The following is a 21,558-nucleotide window of genomic DNA, read 5'->3' on the forward strand; positions in this document are numbered from 1 at the left end:
ACATGTTTTTAGTGAAGTGACTTTACCTTCTCAGAGTTGGAGCGAATACAGCGGACGAAGAAGGGCTCTGCTCTGCCCAGATTCTCCAGCAGCTTTGTCAGAGAGGTCTGTCAATGTAAAATAGATTTCATGTCAATTAAGACTTACCTCAACAAATAAACAATTTCCCATGTTCTGCATCTGCATTGTATGAAGTTTGCATTGTGTGACGTGTGGCTATGTATTTTCAGGTGTATGTTAGTGGCTGCCTGGCTGCAGTATTTGCTGATGAGATCAGCTGACCTGGAACTGAGCGCTGATGCTGGGGGTCTTCTTCTTCTTGTTGAGGTGATGCAGAGACTTGGTGGAGCGGTCGTGGATGGTCCGACCGACAATGAACTTCAGCGAGCGAGAGTCCAGCAGGCTCTAAGGAACAGCATCAACACCACAGAGTTCTAAACGTCTGCAGATAGCTCAACAGTCTCATTGACACTCTCGGAGTTAAATTAAATATTTTGAAGGAACAAGACCCTCTCACTGGCCAGTTTATTAGGTACACCAAGTTCACAAAAATGAATCGCTCCTACAGACAGTCAAGTGGCCATAGCTTGGTATATACAGCAGGCAGACAAGCATTCAGTTACTGTTCAATTGAACATTAGAAATGGGCAAAACAAGTGACCTAAGCAACTTTGAGCGTTGTATGATAGTCGGTGCCAGACACGCAGGATCCAGTATCTCAGAAATGGCCACCCTCCTGGGCTTTCACACATCTAGGGTTTCCCGAGAATGATGCAACGTAGGCAAAGTACACCATATATACTGTATTCCAGGGTATTTGGAAATAGCCACAGGATGGTTTTGCAATACTGTCAATATCATTGAATATTTCTTTGAAGTTTTTCAATAACTTTTTAATATTTGTAGCTACTTTTTAAGTAAATACCTGCAGTCAACTTGTGCAATACGTTAGGAGATAAAGCAGATTGGGTTCTTCATTAAATCGGTCGGATTAGTTTACAATATTAAGCTTACTGTAGTTTCCCAGAACAGTTGAGCCAGTCACGTAGCTTATGCCTGCCCATATCATAAGCCCACCATGGGGCACTCTGTTCACAACGTTGAGATCAGCAATCCACTCATCCACCATCCACACAACGCCATGCACATGGTCTGTAGTTGAGGCCGGTTGGCTGTACTGCCAAATTCTCTAAAACAACGTTGAGGGGGCTGATGGTAGAGAAATTAAAATTAAATTCTCTGTCAACAGTTGTGACACAAAACTGCACATTTTAGAGTGGCCTTTTATTGTCCCCAGCACAAGGTGCACCTGTGTAATGATCATGTCTTGATATGCCACACCTGTCAGGTGGATGGATTATCTTGGCAAATGAGAAATACTCACTATAAGGGATATAAACAAATTTGTGGACAACATTTGAGAGAAATATGCTTTTTGTGCGTACGGAAAATTTCTGGGACATTTTATTTCAGCTCATGAAACATGGGACCAAAACTACATGTTGCATTTATATTTTTGTTCAGTGTACATTAGTGAAACACATTCGGCAGAAAATAGCTTAATTTTCATTACATTAGAAGTGCAACACAATTTGGCTGGCAGAACTTAATGAAAAAGCTATATATTTTTTGCAAAAACAATGCATGGCAATCATATTTTATGTTTATTATATAATGTAGCAGACACATTTCCTAATGTTTTGCTTAAAGGTAATCTTGCATTTTACCAGAGAAAAGTAGGATGGCTACACCGAGTCAGAGCACTGTCTGTTGATAGAATGCCCGTTTTGCACTTCTCCACTCGGATGAGAATTCACACAAGCACAAAATCAGTCTGATGCCAAGCAGAAATTACAATAATAAGCATTTTAGATCCGTTTACAAAACGCAGCAAGCCATTTTCCTGCGCAAAACTACTAAGAATTCTGCATTAACGCGACCACTAAGTTACCTTGCTTGTTATCTAAGTAAGTGGTTTAATTAATAAGGTGAAGGGGCATCATATTGTGTTAGCTTTCTGCCGTGCTTGAGTCAAAGCCCTTTGGGTGAGTTCTGTACAGCTGCCACTGCCATCTTCTGATATCCTTGCGTTTTTTGTCCTCCGTTCTTGACCCGTCTGCTCCTCCCCCATCTTCTCAGAGCAGAGCAGGCAGGCCCATTGCCCTAGCGACTCCAGACTCCATACAGACACAGCGTGTACACATGCGACTCCAGAGCCAGTACCGTTTTCCTTCTGACAAGCATGTCAAAACTTTGTTCATTTGCACAATGCAGCTCATTCACTTGTATTATGTCCAAACTCAACAAAAATTACATTTGGTAGCTCCTACCTATATATGTATAATTTTATGAGCTGGATTGCCTGTCTTTGCAATTAGTTTATTCTCATTTGCGCTTGTTAGCATATCTAGCTAGCAGCCTCCATGGAAATTCGCTATTACTTGTGCAAATTTTGTTAGCATTCTGGCAAAAGACGGACAAATATGGATAGCACCCAACCTTAGCGCGACAAACAAAACACATCCAGTCAGTGGCAGTCCTGTGGGTGAAAACAGCTTGTTGATGAGGTCGAAGGAGAATGGCAAGAATCGTGCACGTTAATAGGCGGGCCACAAACAGTCAAATAACGGTGCAATACAACAGTGGCGTGCAGAACGGCATCTCGGAACGTACAACTCGTCAATCCTTGTCACGGATGGGATATTGCAGCAGACGACCACACCGGGTTCCACTCCTATGAGCTAAAAACAAGAAGTGGCTCCGGTGGGCACACGAACACTGGACAAATGAATGGAAAACAGTGCATGGTCCGACGAATTCCGGTTCCTGTTGCATCATCTGTTGGCAGAGTCAGGAGTTGGCGTAAGCAGCAAGAGTCCATGGACCCATCCTACCTGGTGTTAACAGTACAGGCTGGTGGCGGTGCTGTACCGCCGTGCAATCTGCAGAAACTGCGTGACGCCATTGTGTCAGCATGGACCAACATCCCTGTGGAACGCTTCCAGGTTGTAGAATCCATTCCCTGAATAATTCAGGCTGTTCTGGAGGCAAAGCGGGATCCGACCCAGTATATGGAACATTTTCTATCAGATTATTTTGTGATCTCATATCTCAAGATTTATATTTCTTGGATATATTACATTTATTTTTCAAATGACATTAATGTAGGCGTGCACATAGCTGGCGTGCACATAGCTGGCGTATGTATGTATGATGTATGAAGTTTACCTTGGGTATGATCTGTTTCTGCTTCGCGTTCTTGTTTTTCCTGTGGGGAAGGGATAGGTTAGTGAGAGGCTCAGCTCAGAGACGTCGCTGAGAAGGTCTACGGGTGAGCATGGGGGCGAGCCGTGTTAGTATGGTGAGTCATGCTCAGTCAGTGAGGCGTGAGGGCTTGCACCTGGAGTATGGGTGGGATGACAAGGGCTGGGGATGATGGAGGGAGGTTGCGGGATGGAGGAAGGGGGAACCTAGCCAACCAAAATCAGCCCGGCCGAGACCCATACGACCTATAGGATTACGAGACATGTTCCCCCAGCTATCTTGTTCTCATCACTACATACAGAGCATTATATAAGCCTTGGGTTTATAGTGGAACTGTTGCCATGTGCCGACTATACTGCTTGACAGTGTGTTATATGTGAGATCAACACTCAACTTTTGTTTGATTTCTTGACTGTGTTGAAAATACTTGCATAGACTATACCCAACAACTATAGTTTAAAAAAAGTTAAGAAACAATCATTTGTAACAAACTTTTACGTTATTTTTGACTTCACATTCCTACACAGTTTCATCTAGAAGCCAATGCATTCAGGTGAGTAACGTCCTTGTTCATGCAGCAGCTGATATTCAAGCCATCAGTGCATCCTCAGCTTTAATCAAGGCCTCTGCATCTCCATTAAAGCCCATATGGGCAAAAGCCTTGTTGTGCTACAACATCAGCCTCATGCTAATCAACATCACATTGGGACCCAGTCTCTATGGGCCTTGCATTCCACTATCACGAGCAGCCTTGTGTTGTTGGGTATCCTTCTGCAAATAATTAGGATTCCTGTGAGGAGGTCTTTGTTCGTAGGTGCATTTTTCATGAGGTGTGGTCTCAAACACCTAATTACCTAGCCTGTGTATTCAACTGTATGTCACGGGTTGAGAGCTTTAACAACCATGTGAGGTGAAGACATTTTTTTGTAGTCAAATCAGGTGTGCTAGTGCTGGAACAAAATGTGCAACTAAGGGGATACCTCAGGGGGACTAAGGTTGAACACTGTTCAAGCTGGATTGGACTTGCTAGGCCAAGCTGGGCTGGGCTGGACTGAGCTGGAAGGGGCCAGGGCTACAGACTCACTGAAGGAGGTGTCGAGGGAACCGCAGGCGACCCCAGGACTGCAGCAGCTTGCGAGGGTCTTCACCATCCAGCTGCAAGTCCTTAATGGAGCTGATTATCTGGGCATGCATGTCCCTGATTCAACCCAGCAAGGGCCACAGTGGGTGAAGAGGACGGTGGGTAGGAGACGGGAAGGGGGGGGGGGGGGGGGGGGGGGTTGGGCACGGGGCATAAGAGGAGGGCAGGGGATGTAGGAACACCACTGTTAGAACACCTCGAAAGAAAACCCCCCACCACCAAAGAACCCACTTCCAAAGAGAAACACAGACAGAACCATTAGAGGTCTGAAGTCGAGAGCAAGTAAAACTTCTGGTTAACATGTGGAACAATACCACTTCAGTTCAGACCACCCAGCCATTGCTGCAGTAGAAAGTGAGAGGTTGTGCACGGTGTGGATGTTCGCACACACCATACTCCTGTAAGTAAGTATTGTGAGCATGCATTCCTGAATCAAAGCTTCAGTGGTTGACATCTTTTCTCCATGCTGGTGTTACACTGCTGGCGACTGGGATTGGTCATTGGACTGGTTTTATACTGGTGGTAAACTGGGGTGGACTGGTGTTGTTAAGATGGCTGTTCCTCTGGATCCATGCATTACTGTACTTACCACTCTGATCAATAAACCAAGGGAGGTCAGGCAGGAAGGGACGGGGCCATAAGTAAAGGTACCATAGGAAAAAAAACAGCCCCTAGGCATGACATCTTCAGAATTTTCAGGTCTGAAGGAACCAGATAGGGGGAAGCAGTATGGCGGAAACTCCCCCGAGCTAATCGAAAGACTAGGTGGAGCTATACCCATATTACTAACACCTATCATCTCTGCAAACACATAAGGGGTAGGGCCCTAAGGAAGGAGCTAGGGGTGGTTTAAACAACTGCTCAGTTCCTCTCAGAGAATGCTCATATTAGAACAGGGGCTTTTGGTCCATTTAGAAAACTACAATGATGCATTTAACTTTCTCCGTAGGCAATTGTTTATTACATTTCCAACCTCATCACTAGTACTCCAGGACCTGAGATGTATAGCACTTGCCCTGACCTGTTTCATTAACTAAACTTTACTACTACTGTTTATTAGTGTGCACACGTTCTTAAATGCTGTACTAACCTTATATTAGTGTGCCCAGCCTTTCCAGTTGTTTCCTCCCAGTAAATCAGTAGATTATCAGAGCAGAGCAGCACTAAGGACTTCCTGTGTTCTACATTAACAATATTAAACCAGGGTGTTGAGACAGATTACCATGGCCGAGAGATGGAGAGAGCGCGAACGAAATGTGAGAAAGTAACGAGAGCAATGTGGTGGAAAATAGAGCGCTAGAACGGGGGAAAAGAATACGAACAAGATGCAGCCTGTTGATGATTATAAAGGAAAATGTTTGCCGTGTTTGATGTTTATATGAAGTATTTTTCTGTAGTCTGACTCTGCATGTTTCATATTAGGACTTCCCTTTCCAAACTAAAGAAACCTATGCCTGCTGCAAACCTTCATGACGTAGAATCTCTCGTGTATCTCTGACATTATGAATATGAGCAAACTCAGAGCGGGAATGAGCCAGAGACTAACTGCCCGTAAAAACAATACTGTCCCTTCCTCCTGCTTGACCTCCCTCCATCCTTCTTCCTGCTCTCCTCCAGTCCACTTACTTCTTACTCTCATAGCTAGCAAAGATGTCTTCGAAGGCCTCTAGTGGGCGCTCGTCAGAGTGATCAAAGTAGAAATCGAGCATAGAAGCCCGTCTGTGGAGGGGAGAGAACAGCACACGGGGTCAACCCAGGGGCAGGGGAAACAACGCAGGGGACAGGATGAGATGAAGGAGGATTCATTCCACCATAGAGATATTATTGCATTTCTATGGATTTGACAGAGTTTGTCTCATACAAGCGACCAGGAAGCACACATGGGAGCCAACTGTTTCATTCAGTTCCATTTACCGGGGGACTAGTGGGAGTTCTATTTGGCTCCCAGTACAGATACACTTCCTGAACAATCTTGTGATTCATAATCATGATAACACTGTCTGATCCTGCTTTCATGTCATCCTAGGCGCAGGGACACGGATCCCACAGTACGGATGCTCACCCTTTCATTTGTCATCTTTGTGACAAATGGATTTCTTAAAAAGACCTTTACAAATAAAATGGGGATTGATGACCAAATCCACAAATCACAACGTGTTCTCTGTGAGAGGCCCCCAATCAGGGACTAGTAAGGGGCTTGTTATTGTAAGACAAACTGATTTAAGTTATTCTGGTTAATCAAAAATACAAATCTTTTGTCTCTATAGTATAGATTCAGTGATATGACTTGGTCTTGGATCAAGGTAGTCGGGTTTGTGCATTTAAAGTGGATTTCTGATGGAAGACTGAGGCATTGCCCGTGGGCTTTAACGCCACAGGCGCTCTGGTAGATTGTAATCACTGTGAACACCTGCCGTTGTGCCTCAGGGGAGAGAGCGCGAGAGAGACCCATCTGTCAATCACAACATCACACCCAAAACAACAGTAGAGGAAGATGGCCCATTTCCCAACACTACCAGAGTATGTCTCAATTTCCACACTAACATACTATCTAGTACGCATGGCGAGGGCCAGCCATTTTTTGTGACCATGTGACCTGACAGGAAAAACACACGAGGGCCCTATGCATGGGCAATACATTACTTCTTTCTAAGTGGTATGGAAATGTGGATATTGGGACAAATGTTGTTTCCCTTCTTCCCTGTGTGTCCCTCTGTCAGAGGTCTGTGCCTTACCGGTACATCCTTTCTACAGGCGTGTTGGACCTCTGCAGCTCCCCCAAAGGAGTCCTGGAAGTGGGGCGCTGCACACCTGTTGAACACAGACAGACATCAGACACACATATCGGTTCCAAAAAGACAAAGACTGCACCGCATGACTCCTGCCTGTCAAAAAAACAGAATAATCCAGTTGAGTCCTTCCAGGGGCCATTTCCCTGCTTTGTTTTTCCTTGATTCAATTTAATACCATTAATCCCTATTAAATACCCTCTTACGTCAATGGGCCACTTTTCTCATCTAGTCAACAAAACTTCTCTGGCGGATAATGACTGAAGCTTGCAGGGAAAAACCTGACATTTCAAAAGCCTCATGTTCCCCCCCCCCCCCCCCCCCCCCCCCCCCCCCCCCCAAGCCCTGCTAAACTAATTAAGCGAACACAAGTAAGCCTACTGCAATTGTTGGTTACTGTGCATGGGTAGTACAGTTCTAACTCTGAGACATGGCTGTAGACTCCTATAGTGTCTAAAGCATGTGTACACCTATACAATCAGCCGCCCATTGTACTACTGCTCCAGCTGTACACGTACCTGCATTGTACTACTGCTCCAGCTGTACACGTACCTGCATTGTACTCCTGCTCCAGCTGTACACGTACCTGCATTCTACTACTGCTCCAGCTGTACACGTATTCTACTACTGCTCCAGCTGTACACGTATTCTACTACTGCTCCAGCTGTACACGTATTCTACTACTGCTCCAGCTGTACACGTATTCTACTACTGCTCCAGCTGTACACGTATTCTACTACTGCTCCAGCTGTACACGTATTCTACTACTGCTCCAGCTGTACACGTATTCTACTACTGCTCCAGCTGTACACGTATTCTACTACTGCTCCAGCTGTACACGTATTCTACTACTGCTCCAGCTGTACACGTATTCTACTACTGCTCCAGCTGTACACGTATTCTACTACTGCTCCAGCTGTACACGTATTCTACTACTGCTCCAGCTGTACACGTATTCTACTACTGCTCCAGCTGTACACGTATTCTACTACTGCTCCAGCTGTACACGTATTCTACTACTGCTCCAGCTGTACACGTATTCTACTACTGCTCCAGCTGTACACGTATTCTACTACTGCTCCAGCTGTACACGTATTCTACTACTGCTCCAGCTGTACATGTACCTGCGGTCTTGACGGCCCAGCGGCGTCCAGCCTCGTTGAAGGCAGCCATTCCCCTGATGGTGGCTCGCAGGATGCCCCAGCGGAACATGGCCACAGGGTCCATCCCGATCAGCTGACGCACGTAGGCCCGGTCACTGCTGCGCAGTAGAGCCACAATGTCCGGACGCATGTGGTCCGTATTCTTCTCCCGGAAGTCCTGCCAGGAGAGTCACAAGGAGACGATTAAGCATGTTGAGGCCATTTTAGAGTTGCCGCTAAGATTATTAACACACTGAACAATAATTAGATGTCACTAACAATGAACAGTTACACAAATGCAAGAAGCCTCCCCCAACCCCCTAGACATTACATGATAGTAAACAGGGAGTCTGACTGTGTTGGTGGGTGGTTGTCCATCCATCCCTACCTTGATCTGGTATTTGACTTTCCCAGCAAAGTGGTGGATGACAAAGGCAGGCTCCATCACAGACGTGGGCACAAAGTACTTATTCTCCTGGTGCTGCTGCTTAAACTTGGCCAGCAGGGTCTTATCAGTGGCATGGGGGAAGCTGAAGAGAGGGAGAGAAAATAGAGGGCGTGAGAGAAGGAGGGGGAGACGTATACCGTTTGAACATGCATCTCATCTAAAATGTAATTTATTGCCGCTTACAGGCAACGATGTAGCAAAGCAAATCTTTAGGCTGCAGTCACTTCTGGCACATGAAGATCAACACATTTTTGGGTGAACGATCCCTTTTGTGGAATATGGGGGGGGGAGGCTTGAAGTCCTTACTTGCTCTCCTCGTCCAGTAGGTAAAGGAGACCAGTGGGCTTCTTGCTGATGAGGTGGATGCAGCCCACGTTGTCAGTGTAGTCTATGTTGTGCCAGGTGATGCCCTCCGCCTGGTACTCCTCCTGTAACGGACCAATAACACGGTCAGCGCTAAAGACAGAGGATCAGGGCTGTTATGCTGTTCTTATGGCACCATAGAATCTGTGTTATTCTATTTCAATGAGGCGCACCCAGGGCCAACTCACCTGCTCAAGTTTGAAGATATGCTGGTTGAAGTAATACTGAAGCTGCTCGTTTGCATAGTTGATACAGAACTGCTCAAAGCTGTTGGTCTCAAAGTCCTCAAAGCCAAATATGTCCAGGACTCCTATTGACAAACACTGGAACAGAACAAATACATACAGTAGGTCAGTTCGAAACGTAGGTAAGATGGCCTAATAATGTCACCAATATCATACTAGAGCTCTGGGTAGTTCATTCTTTTTTCTAGTTATTTGCGTAGTAAAAATAGCTTTTTTTTCTAGTTATTTCTGGGGAACTGCCGACATGTCTGGCCTTGACAATGACGAAACATGGAGAGGGGAACTCTAAGCTGCATTCCTAGGTCTGTGCTGTTGTGTGTGTGTTCTCTCTCTCTCTCACAGGGACAGATTCCTCCATGTCTTTCTTGTTGAGCAGTGCATGATTGATGCGCAGGACAATCCAGTTGAACAGTGCACTGTACAGAGACTTGGCCATGGAGTCTCTCGCAGTGATGGCCTGAGAGACAAAATGGGAGAGAGACAGAGAAGGGTGAATGGGAGTAGACAGACGCACAGGGAAAAGGAGGAGACCAACACATGACACACAATTATCCTGGGGAATAAATCCAGAAAGATAATGATAGGCCCTGAATATCAGTCTATGGTTGCCTACCTCACTGTGGCTGTAGGGCAGAATCAGCTTGTCATTGACTGTCACCGTTTTCCTCTTAGTTAGTGCCTCGACCAGCAACTCCTCTTCCACCTGGGAGGTCACACAGAGAGAGATGACATTACACTAACAATTCTCAAAGCTTGCGACATTACTAGGGACAGACCAAAAATACATACATTTAGTGGAGAGGAGGCTTCCTGTATAATCATTGGGGATAACCAGGCATCGTCAGTGGAAAATAATAGAACACTCACTGTTTGGGGATGTTAGTTAGGATGAAACGGATAACCAGCCACATGTTCAGGTTTTTACAATGCTCTAAACTCAACTACATTTGTCTCAGTGGAACACTAACACTCCTGGGCCCATTTTAACTGTCTCCTTGGAGCAGGGATCAGTTTGTCATTTTAGATCATAAAATTAACATGGGGCCTGATCCTAGATCAGAACTCCTACACTGAGACGCTTAGTGCGCAGGCCCCAATTCAAAAAAATATATATATATATTTTTTTTTAGCTGAATCAGTGTTCCCACACATATTGCATCCCTCCAGGACTCAGAGTAAAGACTACTCGCTCATTGATGTGTAGACGAGAGCAGCAGAGCCATTGTTACCTTGAGCAGGTCTGAGAGGGTAGCCAGGACTTCGGGTGGTCCCACGTCCAGTCCCTCGTCTCGGCCTGTAGACGTCTTCATGTACGTCACGTTGCCCAGGTACAAGATGGCCGACAGCACAGAGAAGATCCTGCAGCAGACAGACAAGTGTCATTATCATAGAACAGGCCTTCCTTCTACAGTATTTCTATTTTTCTGCCATATTGGATGCACATTACTGCCAACTACTGGAACAACTGCATCAGAGGAAAGGGTTGTCTGGCTACGTTTGGGCAGGAGATTCAAGTGGATCCAAGTACCGCCAACCGACTACAGCATATGCAAATCTATATGACCCATTTGCCTTTTAGAAAGCCATTTAATGGATCAAATGGGGTGTGGTGCCCTTGAATTAGTGGAGATTGACTGCCCATGGCATGTTCACTCACTGTTTCTTAGTGGCAGACAGGAAGCCCACCATCTCCATGGCCTGCTGCAGCCTCTCAAAATCATGACGCAGGTCTTCCTCATCTTCGATCTTAAAGTTTTGCTGCACAGAGACAGGAGAATGGGGAAAGCGAAAGCGGTTCATTAACATGCAGCGCACATATGGGCAGGAAACTAGGAGAACAGAGCATATGCAGGCAATTCACTGCATAACAATGACACCGCATACCAGGTTTACTACCACTGAATCAGATGGGAAATGTTACCTTGAGCCAGTTCAAGTACAGGGAAAGAGACTATTAAGACATGCGGAACCCAGGAATAGAATGAGAATCAGGGTACAAAGGATTATACAGTTGAAGTCGGAAGTTTACATACACCTTGGCTAAATACATTTCAAATCAGTTTCACAATTCCTGACATTTAATCTGAGTAAACATTCTCTGTCTTAGGTCAGTTAGGATCACCACTTTATTTTAAGAATGTGAAATGGCAGAATAATAGTAGGGAATGATTTATTTCAGCTTTTATTTCTTTCATCACATTCCCAGTGGGTCAGAAGTTTACATACACTCAATTAGTATTTGGTAGCATTGCCTTTAAATTGTTTAACCTGGGTCAAACGTTTCAGGTAGCCTTCCACAAGCTTCCCACAATAAGTTGGGTGAATTTTGGCACATTCCTCCTGGCAGAGCTGGTAAAACCGAGTCAGGTTTGTAGGCCTCCTTGCTCGCACACGCTTTTCATGTTCTATAGGATTGAGGTCAGGGCTTTGCGATGGCCACTCCAATACCTTGACGTTGTTGTCCTTAAGCCATTTTGCCACAACTTTGGAAGTATGCTTGGGGTCATTGTCCATTTGGAAGACCCATTTGCAACCAAGCTTTAACTTCCTGACTGATGTCTTGAGATGTTGCTTCAACATATCCACAATTTCCTACCTCATGATGCCATCTATTTTGTGCACCAGTCCCTCCTGCAGCAAAGCACCCCCACAACATGCTGCCACCCCCGTGCTTCACGGTTGGGATGGTGTTCTTCGGCTTGCAAGCTTCCCCCCTTTTCATCCAAACATAACGATGGTCATTATGGCCAAACAGTTCTATTTTTGTTTCATCAGACCAGAGGACATTTCTCCAAAAAGTACGATATTTGTCCCCATGTGCAGTTGCAAACCGTTTACTGTGGATAGAGATACTTTTGTACCCATTTCTTCCAGCATCTTCACAAGGTCCTTTGCTGTTCTTCTGGGATTGATTTGCACTTTCGCACCAAAGTACGTTCATCTCAAGGAGACAGAACGCTTCTCCTTCCTGAGCGGTATGACGGCTGCGTGGTCCCATGGTGTTTATACTGGCGTACTATTGTTTGTACAGATGAACGTGGTACCTTCAGGCGTCTGGAAATTGCTCCCAAGGATGAACCAGACTTGTGGAGGTCTACAAATTTCTTTCTGAGGTCTTGGCTGATTTCTTTTGATTTTCCCATGATGTCAAGCAAAGAGGCACTGAATTTGAAGGTAGGCCTCAGAAGCTTCTAAAGCCATGACATCATTTTCTGGAATTTTCCAAGCTGTTTAAAGGCACAGTCAACTCAGTATATGTAAACTTCTGACCCACTGGAATTGTGATACAGTGAATTATAAGTGAAATAATCTGTCTGTAAACAATTGCTGGAAAAATGGCTTGTGTCATGCACAAAGTAGATGTCCTAACTGACTTGCCAAAACTATAGTTTGTTAACGAGAAATTTGTGGAGTGGTTGAAAAACGTGTTTTAATGACTCCAACTTAATTGTATGTAAACTTCTGACAACTGTATGTAGTTAAGGGCATCTGGTAGAGGACGATAATAAAAGGTACTGTACAGAAGAGAACACCGCAGAAAACCAGATAGGGGTACCTAGGGAACTAACTAATGAGGATGTGGCTCTAGATTTAGTAGTGGTGTATACAGTAACTGGATATATACTGCTTGAGGTAGAGAAATACATGTACTGTGCTAAGAAAAACATTACTAGTGTAGTTTAACTATGTAAATCCAGTGTGTGTGTGTGTCATTGGGGGGTGCTGAGGGGAGGACGGCTCATAATAATGTATGGAACGGAGGGAATGGAATGTCAAAAAAACACATGGTTTCCATGTGTTTGATGTTGATACCTTTCCACTCCAGCCAATACCACTTGCCCGTCCTCCCCAATGAATGTACCACCAACCTCCTGTGGGTATGTGTGTGTGTGTTACCTGCTTGAGGTAGAGGTAATCTTCAGGCTGCAGCAGTTTGAACTCCTTGCGCTCCTCCTCTGACGCTCCCACCAGCAGATAGTAAAACACATGGTAGTTCCTACAGGAACACAAAACCATGTTTAGTATGTTCAGTAAAAAAAAAAAATTGTGTGGATACAGTGGGGTTTTCAGCTTATATTATTAGTTTGCTTTCGTTATTTGGTGAAGGTGATATATTTTAAGGTGGCAATAAATAAATAATTTATTTAAAAAAGGTACTTCTTTTATTGTGAAATAAATCACATTTTATTGGTCACATACACATATTTAGCAGATGTCACTGCGGGTGTAGCGAAACACTTGTGTTCCTAGCAATCAGAAGTCAACACTGTGGTAATATTAGTTTCCACCACCCAACATTGACTCTGTGTCTATAACGTGCCAGCCTAATAATGAGCGGGAATGCTGCTATCACTTGTTCCAGTCTTGCCATCATGTGGCCGGTCAGCTTGCATTGTTGTAAAACCACACGGGCGTAATGAGTTTCCATGTTTACTACTGAGTCTCGCTGACATCACAGACACAGGCAGACAGAGACACACAGGCAGACAGACGTGATCAAAACAGAAGCTCATTTAAACAGACGTGTTGGTATATGAATGTGTCATTGGGGGGTGCTGAGGGGAGGACGGCTCATAATAATGCATATAATACTACAACTCCTGTAATACTACAACTCAGACACATCTAGTGACAAGGGTTCATTCTGTTTATAGGCTATGCCAACCCCAACCAAGGCATTTGTAGTAGAAATAGTAGCACTTAAAAAAAAAATATGTAACCTTTATTTAACTAGGCAAGTCAGTTAAGATCAAATTCTTATTTTCAATGATGGCCTAGGAACAGTGGGTTAACTGCCTTGTTCAGGGGCAGAACGATAGATTTGTACCTTGTTAGGTAGGGGATTCGAACGTGCAAACTTTCGGTTACTAGTCCAACGCTCTAACCACTAGGCTACACTGCTGCCCCATTACGGTGCTAGTCACGGGTAAATAAATTACACATTTCATTTTTAGTATCAGTTCCCATATTGATGCAACTCTTTGGCACATATTCTGGCTGGGTAAAAAGTTAGCTCTGTGTCTAGGCCCGAAAGTCACCCTTGGACATGGCATGTTAACTGAATATGAAAAAGGCAACCAGGGGATCCTCCCTCTGTTTGTACAGAGGGCCTCCACAGGTCAATGGGGTTCAAAGATCATGACCCCTGCTGTTGCCCTTTACCTCTCATTCTTTTCTCTGGAGACCAGACGAGACTTCTCCAGGAGATATTTCTCCACGATTGCCCTGAGAATGAGGGAGAGAGGAGAGGGGAGAGGTGAAAGGGGAGAGAGAATGAAAACATCAATCAAGTAACACTGGAGTTAGTCTGGTCCTTTCACTTGGCTCTGTGTCTATTGAGGGTCTCGTGTTCGTGTGTACGTGCGTGCATGAGCGAGTCCATGTGTATGGGTCGTAAAAGTGAAAGCGGGATGGCAGTGACTGAGGAGGAGGGGAAGCAAAGGCAGATGGTCAGTGGAACAATAAAGACTTGAACAAAGAGTCCAGATATGGACAGCCTTAGCCTGGTGCATAGTGGCATGGTCATGTTAACGTGCATCAACATAGCCACTACGAGCAAGAGTTTAAAACTGCTCTAATTGAATTTCAGGCACGAGGAAAACATTAAGCTAATCTTCCTGTTTGTTGACACACTAAAAATAGAGTGTCAGGGCGATGGCTGAGTGGTGTGTGTATATTAACCCCTTACATTCGTGGAAATTGGCCTATATGGATAGGGCCAAATTGAAATGTTTCTAACAGAATAACTATAAAAAGCATACCAGTCTAAAATATTACACTTGATTTTGTGCATTTTTACATTCCTGTACTTTTCACAGCATTTGTCAGTAACATAAGAATATTCATTGAAATTGAGGTAGGTGGTGCAAGATAATAAAAAACTATTACAAGGGTTTGAGTGAGGTCTAACTGGTGTCACCAAGTGGCCACACACCTCTCCAAACTGGGAACAGTTCCTAGGTCATTTCAATACACTTATGATTCAAGGAGAGAGCCTTCAACTATAAGGTGCTTTTAGCTCTTCTGGCTTTGCCGTTGAGGAAGTGAAGCAAGCATAGTTTTGTTTGGAACACAGCCCTGCATCCCCACCGGCACACAATTACTGTCGTTGTTTACGCAATCCAAAAAACATTTCATTATAAATCTCAATCTGGGTCCGGTGGGCATCATGGCTAGCTAAGTTATAAAATACGATCTTATAGTGTTAGGCTTTCAAAAAGGCACTTCAGACCGATTGTAAATTTTGGTCCGCACAGAATGGAGTCGTGAGTGCATTCACGTGCGTGTTCCACGGCTACTTTTCTTCACAATACAAACAAACAAAGGCTCATTGTGTTCAGGACAACCCAGGCTATAACGCATGTCATCCTCGCAACTGTGGAGCAAACATAGTGATCATCAAGGTTGATACTGTAAATGACATTAGTTTTCAAAACATGGAAATGAGAAGTGCACATTTGGACTTCTAGGTGTGTGGTTTTGCTTGTACGACGTCAAAACGGTATTTATTATAATCCTCAACGTCTCGTCTTTCGGAACACAGACTCCTCTCGACGTACAGCATTTCCCCACACTCGGATAACAAATGAGGAAAAGTAGCGCAATTAGCAGGGCATTGCGCTACTTTTCCTCACTTGTGGCATCTTCCTGTCACGTGCGCGGTGCTCAAGTTTATAATGTCTGGCAGTCAAAACCCATACAGCGCTGTGGAGGGGAAAACCTGAGCTCTGACATGTATAGCATGTTACTGTACAGCCACTGTGTTCCAATGTAGGCACTTCTCAAAGACAATCTGGCATTTTCAACTGTTTACAGGATGACAGGTGCTGTGAGTGGAAAGGGTTAACACTAGTAGCTCAGGCAGGCAGAGTGCCCAGTGCTGGGCATGGAAACTTCACTAACTGGCCCTCTGTCTCTTTATAGAGCTGATCTAATAGAAAGCAATGCCAGGCCAGAATGTGCACTAATGCATTACCACAACCAAGCTAAGGGGCTGCTGCCTATAATATATTATCTTCATCCTTAAGGTCCATATGCAATGCAGACACACTATGACCGATACAGACAGACAGACACACAGTTCAAGACCAGACTATGGATATTGGATAGATCCTCAAACTAAGAAGCCACTCCAGGTATCACAGTGAGAGTCTAATCTCCAAATCCCAGGCAGTGAAAGCTAGTGAGACCCAGTGAGCCACCCAGACTAATTCGGCGCTGAGCGGTAGAACCAGGGTTTCTGTTTTAATCATTTAGCAGAGGCCCTTGTCAAGAGCGACTTACAGGAGCAATTAGGGTTAAGTGCCATGCTCAAGGGCAAAGACAGATTTTTCACCTAGACGGATCAGGATTTGAACCGGTTACTGGCCCAACACTCTTAAATCACTACGCTACAGTACCTTCTTTCCTTTGCTGCTCCACACACTGCTGCACAGCAAGCCTTTGTTCAGCAGAATGTCAGCACTGTCCAGCTGTAATCAAATGGCTTCTGACTGACAGACCCTCTACTACAAGCATAACAAGCTCAACCAGCACTACTACAGCTCAGCCACTGAAGTCTCAATGGCAACATTTCAGCCATCGATATTCAATTACTTTGACCCCTCTCAAGCTAAGCAATTCAATAAAAAGCGATGTGTCCCTGTTTTAGGTTGCCTGACAACTCAAACTAAATTATTCCGCTGCTCTATGTTCGCTACATACTTCAGTTTGAGACTGCCATCGTTGAAGTCGTTTGTGGTGCTGCAGGATTGTTTTGAGAATACAGATAATTTATGTTCAAAAGATTAATCCACCCAGGACTCATCCATCTACATTGAGGAATAGACATTGTCAGTCACAGGCTTCATTAGGAAATGTATTGATGTTTTACCCACAATATCAATCCGGACATGCCACAACCAAAAACCCTGGATGAACGGAGATATCCGTACAATGGTGAGAGCCCGTACTGCAGCATTCAATGTCAGCAGAATGAACCCTGATGACTTGATGGCGCGCGACACGTACAAGGAAAGCAGGTATGAGCTTCGCAAATCCATTAGGGACGCAAAAAGACAATACAGACTCTTGAATTGATGTTTGAGAACTCAGACTCGCGTCACATATGGCAAGGACTACAGACTATCACAGACTACAAGGGCAAATCCAGCTGTGCGGTGCCCACCGAAGCCTCCCTCTCAGAAGCACAACACTTTCTATGCTCACTTCAAGGCAGACAATACCGAGCCATCCAGGAAGACTCTCGCTGCTCCGGACGACCAGGTGCTTTTGCGCTCAGAGGCCGACGTGAGGAAAACTCAAGACTTGAATGCTCACATAGCCGCCGGCCCAGGTGGCATCCCTGGCCAAAAAAGGTGACACGCCCAAATGACTATCACCCCTCAGTGTGTGCTGACCAGCTGGCAGGCATCTTCTCAGACATCTTGAACCTGTCCCTGTCCCAGGCTGTAGTCCAACTGCTTCAAGACCACCACTATTGTCCCAGTGCCCAAGAAAGAAAAGGTGACATGCCCAAATGACTATCACCCCGTCGTTATGGAGTGCTTCAAAAGGCTGGTCATGGCACACAAGAACAGCATGCCAGGCACACTGGACCCACTAATTTGCCTACCGCGCCAACAGATTCACGGGAAATACCATTTCTATCACTATTCACACAGCCATAACACAATAACTTCTGTGTGAGAATGCTGTTCATTGACTACAGTTCAGCATTCAACATCGTTGTTACCTCCAAGCTCAGAACCCTGGGTCTGGACACCACCCTCTGCAACTGGATCCTGGACTTCCTGACGGGTAGACCACAGGCTGAGAGGATTCGCAACACCTCCTCCACACTCTCTTAACACAGGGGCCCCTCAGGGGTGTGTCCTCAGTCCTCTGCTGTACAATGTACACCAACGACTGCTTGACTTTGCACGAAATTTGACATACCGCCCCTGGGTCCGCTCCAAATACTACCGCCGCGCCATGACCGTTTGCATCATTGCCTGGTACGGGATTTGCTTGGTCCACGAACGCAAGGCCCAGTACATCACTGGCATGCAGCATCAAGGACCCCATACACGTGCTGTTCTCTTCCTTACCGGCAGGCAGACTGTATCGGAGCAGGAGGTCTGAAACCGTCTCAGGGCCTGTTGGTATCTACAAGCCATCAGACTGCTGAACACTTGAACTGACCACCTGCTCTGATTCTCCACACCGTAGCACACATCTACATAGACATACATTCATGCCACACACACACCTGCTGTTACCAGACTCTTACAATACTGCTCAGTTTATGCACTGCCCCCCCCCCCATTCACCCCCTTCCCCAATACAAGTGTAAATATTGGACTATAAAATGGTGCCTTGTATTATACTTACGCTAAAATCTTTATTCTGAGCTAATTACTTTGATCCTATTCTTAACATTTATAATTTCTTATTGGTTTTGCATTGTCAAGAAGAAACATGCAAGTAAGCATTTCGTTGGATCATCCGTATCACGTACATATGACGAATAAAACTAGGTGACTAGGTCAAATGAGTGGCGTTGTACAAAACAAAGTCAGTGATTGGATCATCTCTAACCAATCACTGTATCAAAGCCAATGACGAATTTTCAAAACACCGGTTTACCAACGTGCTTTCTGGCTCAACCCACTGGTCTCAGGGACCAATCAGAATGGTTAGAATGTGTTTTTGTCCTAAAAACCGTAGGGAGATTCAGACGCATTGCGGAGAAGAAACTAACGTCTATGGGCATGGTGTAGCGTTTGTAATATCTTCACTGAAACGTTTGGGAGCAGCACCTCTGTTAGAGAAATGACAGAGCAAATGACAGAGCAGGAAATGACAGAGCAGAGCAGTGTGTGACGCAGGCGGTAACCAGAGAGACTGCAGGCAGAAAGAGGAAGGAGGCTCTGCTTTAACTTGGGCCAGCAGGCTTCAAACAGAAACAACCTAAGACACAACTAATACCATACAAGGCTAGTGAGACGTGTATGATGGAAGTAACAGCCGCTGTCTGCTGTCATGGAGGTTTCTGCTAGTCACATTACAGTTCTACTGAATTTCAACGGTAACTGCCTTGTGGCTGCCTTTGAGAGCCGGTGTGAGTGTGCTGATGAGGATGTTGTTCGTGTTGAAGGGGCAGAGCATGGTGTGGGTGTGTGTGTTTTAAAGTTTTACATACATACTCAGGAACATCCAGACAGGAGGAATGTAGTGTGTGTTTACAGGGTTACTCAGACAGACAGAGACAAGAGGATCGACTGTGTCATCACAACACACAGTGTGGGCCAACGGTCAGTACTCACCCTCTCACCACCCCGCTCTCCAAGTAGTTGACCTGGATGAACTTCCCAAAGCGGCTGGAGTTGTTGTTGTGGGCCGTCTTGGCATTCCCAAACGCCTGGTAGAAAGAGACCGAGAGAGAGGTCGAGATGGTTACTTTCACTGTGTGGACCATAAAATGAGTCTAGTTAAGAAATAGGAATAACTACACTTATGCTAAAACTGGGGCTATTAGAAGCTGCCAATGTAACCAACAGTCTGCTCAGAATGACAACACAGGGACCTCAGCGTCCAGAAGTCAACACTAAATGAAAACAGCAGCTGAGAGACGAGAGGGGGGGACGACGACGACTCCTCACTTTCCCTCCCTGCCCCCTCCTTTCTTCTCTCTTGCAGAAGTCCAGGGGATGACACTAGGCCAGTGAGATCGCTGAGGGTATGGGGAGACTGTTAGGTCTAGAAGCCTCCCCCCAGCCAGGGACACAAACCCAGCCCTGCCACCAGTCTGAATGGGGAGCCCTGTTCGCGCACACAGGCAACAAAAGGCAGCCACAGGGGACGTTGAGTCAGTGCATTTTAAATAGGAGCCACATTGTACAGGGAGCAGTCTGAATTTGATACAGTGGTGGTTGAATAGATTTAGAGCGGAGGGGGTCCTCAAAGAGGGGGTAAGATTCCTTACAGTGAACCGTTGACCCATTTCCACTGTTCCAATAGACTGGCTGCCTGGGTATTATGCAGTCTTTACTTATTGCTCAATTTATGAGCAGAAATACACTCACTATATCAACTTAAGCTCCAGGATGAGTGCTGCTGGAAGAATAATAAACTACATTTTTTGAGGGCACAGAAAAGAGTTGGAACTTTATGAAAATAACTAAAACTTGAAGCAAATAGAGTGTAGAAGCAGGAGTTGACAGGGGGAGACAAAAAGCCTGTGAAATGTCGTCATCCGTGGCCAGGATTATGTGTTGTGGTTTAACGTGAACCTCCTCGTTCCCAGGAGACTGTATCCTCATGCTGGTGTGTGTCAATGTCTGGTTGTGTGTGTGTCTGAATGTATGGTTGTGTGTGTTACTGAGGGGGCGATAACATTGACACAGGGCCAGGTTAAGGCACTGTCAGCTGGCATTGACCGCCAATCCGTCTGAATGGTGCCTAGTGTTGTCAAACGGTTGTCCCAGGGTGAAGGCTAGCAGACCCTGGGAACGTTCCCCTGTGCTCAGCCTCTCTGCCATGGAGGGAATGCTAAATGTGTCACAGCATCATTCACATTCAAACAGCCCTCTATGCAGCCTTTGTGATTGGTTGAGAGGCACATCAGTTAAGAGGAAGTGGCTCAACGGCTTGGCTACCCAAGCAGAGCGAAATAAAGGCTGACTCGCCTTTTTGTTAAATGGAGAAAGAGAAGGTTAAGAGAAAGCAGATGGAGAGAGAGAGGGCAAGGGGATTGAGGGAACAGAGCGAGGAAAAGCAAAGGTAGAAGATCGAAAGAGGAAGAAAGTAAGGGGAGATGATTTTAAGATTCCACAGTGTTAAGCGAGAGTGTACACACACATTTAATATATGGACGCCTGACTGTCTTGACTGGCTCCTTTTTCTAGTGTTCCCTGGCAGCTGGCCCCCCTGTATATTTCCACTACAGAAGCCCAAGCCTCAGTTCCCCATTCAGTCCCTTAGCGGGCCACCTCAGACTCTTAACACTTCTCCTTACTAATCACAGCCTTACACGCTAATCGTTATTGTACGGACAGGCATCTCAGAAGAAAGATCCTTGGTTTAAATGACTGATATTTGTTTCCCAGTATCACCGCCAGGCTCTGACCTCACAACCACTTGGCTACATGCACAATAGATTCCTAAGCTGCTTATTACGACGAAC

General features: G+C 45.4%; 1 protein-coding gene across 1 annotated transcript in view; it reads right to left on the reverse strand.

Moving 5' to 3' along the window:
* The window catches only part of LOC120054708 (unconventional myosin-IXb-like), a 58,568-nt gene that overhangs the window by 20,210 nt on the left and 16,800 nt on the right, over positions 1 to 21,558 (reverse strand). The window contains exons 2-16 of the mRNA XM_039002254.1: positions 19,700 to 19,794; positions 14,556 to 14,618; positions 13,290 to 13,389; positions 11,050 to 11,150; positions 10,622 to 10,751; positions 10,006 to 10,095; positions 9,733 to 9,849; positions 9,336 to 9,470; positions 9,091 to 9,212; positions 8,725 to 8,866; positions 8,319 to 8,514; positions 7,141 to 7,216; positions 3,229 to 3,268; positions 283 to 405; positions 27 to 107 (exon numbers count right to left, since the gene is read on the reverse strand). Coding sequence (XP_038858182.1) covers positions 27 to 107; positions 283 to 405; positions 3,229 to 3,268; positions 7,141 to 7,216; positions 8,319 to 8,514; positions 8,725 to 8,866; positions 9,091 to 9,212; positions 9,336 to 9,470; positions 9,733 to 9,849; positions 10,006 to 10,095; positions 10,622 to 10,751; positions 11,050 to 11,150; positions 13,290 to 13,389; positions 14,556 to 14,618; positions 19,700 to 19,794 — 1,611 coding nt within the window. The remainder of the gene's footprint in view (positions 1 to 26; positions 108 to 282; positions 406 to 3,228; positions 3,269 to 7,140; positions 7,217 to 8,318; positions 8,515 to 8,724; positions 8,867 to 9,090; positions 9,213 to 9,335; positions 9,471 to 9,732; positions 9,850 to 10,005; positions 10,096 to 10,621; positions 10,752 to 11,049; positions 11,151 to 13,289; positions 13,390 to 14,555; positions 14,619 to 19,699; positions 19,795 to 21,558) is intronic.

This window comes from Salvelinus namaycush, chromosome 10 (assembly GCF_016432855.1).
Source record: "Salvelinus namaycush isolate Seneca chromosome 10, SaNama_1.0, whole genome shotgun sequence".
In the NCBI taxonomy this organism is placed as follows: domain Eukaryota; kingdom Metazoa; phylum Chordata; class Actinopteri; order Salmoniformes; family Salmonidae; genus Salvelinus; species Salvelinus namaycush.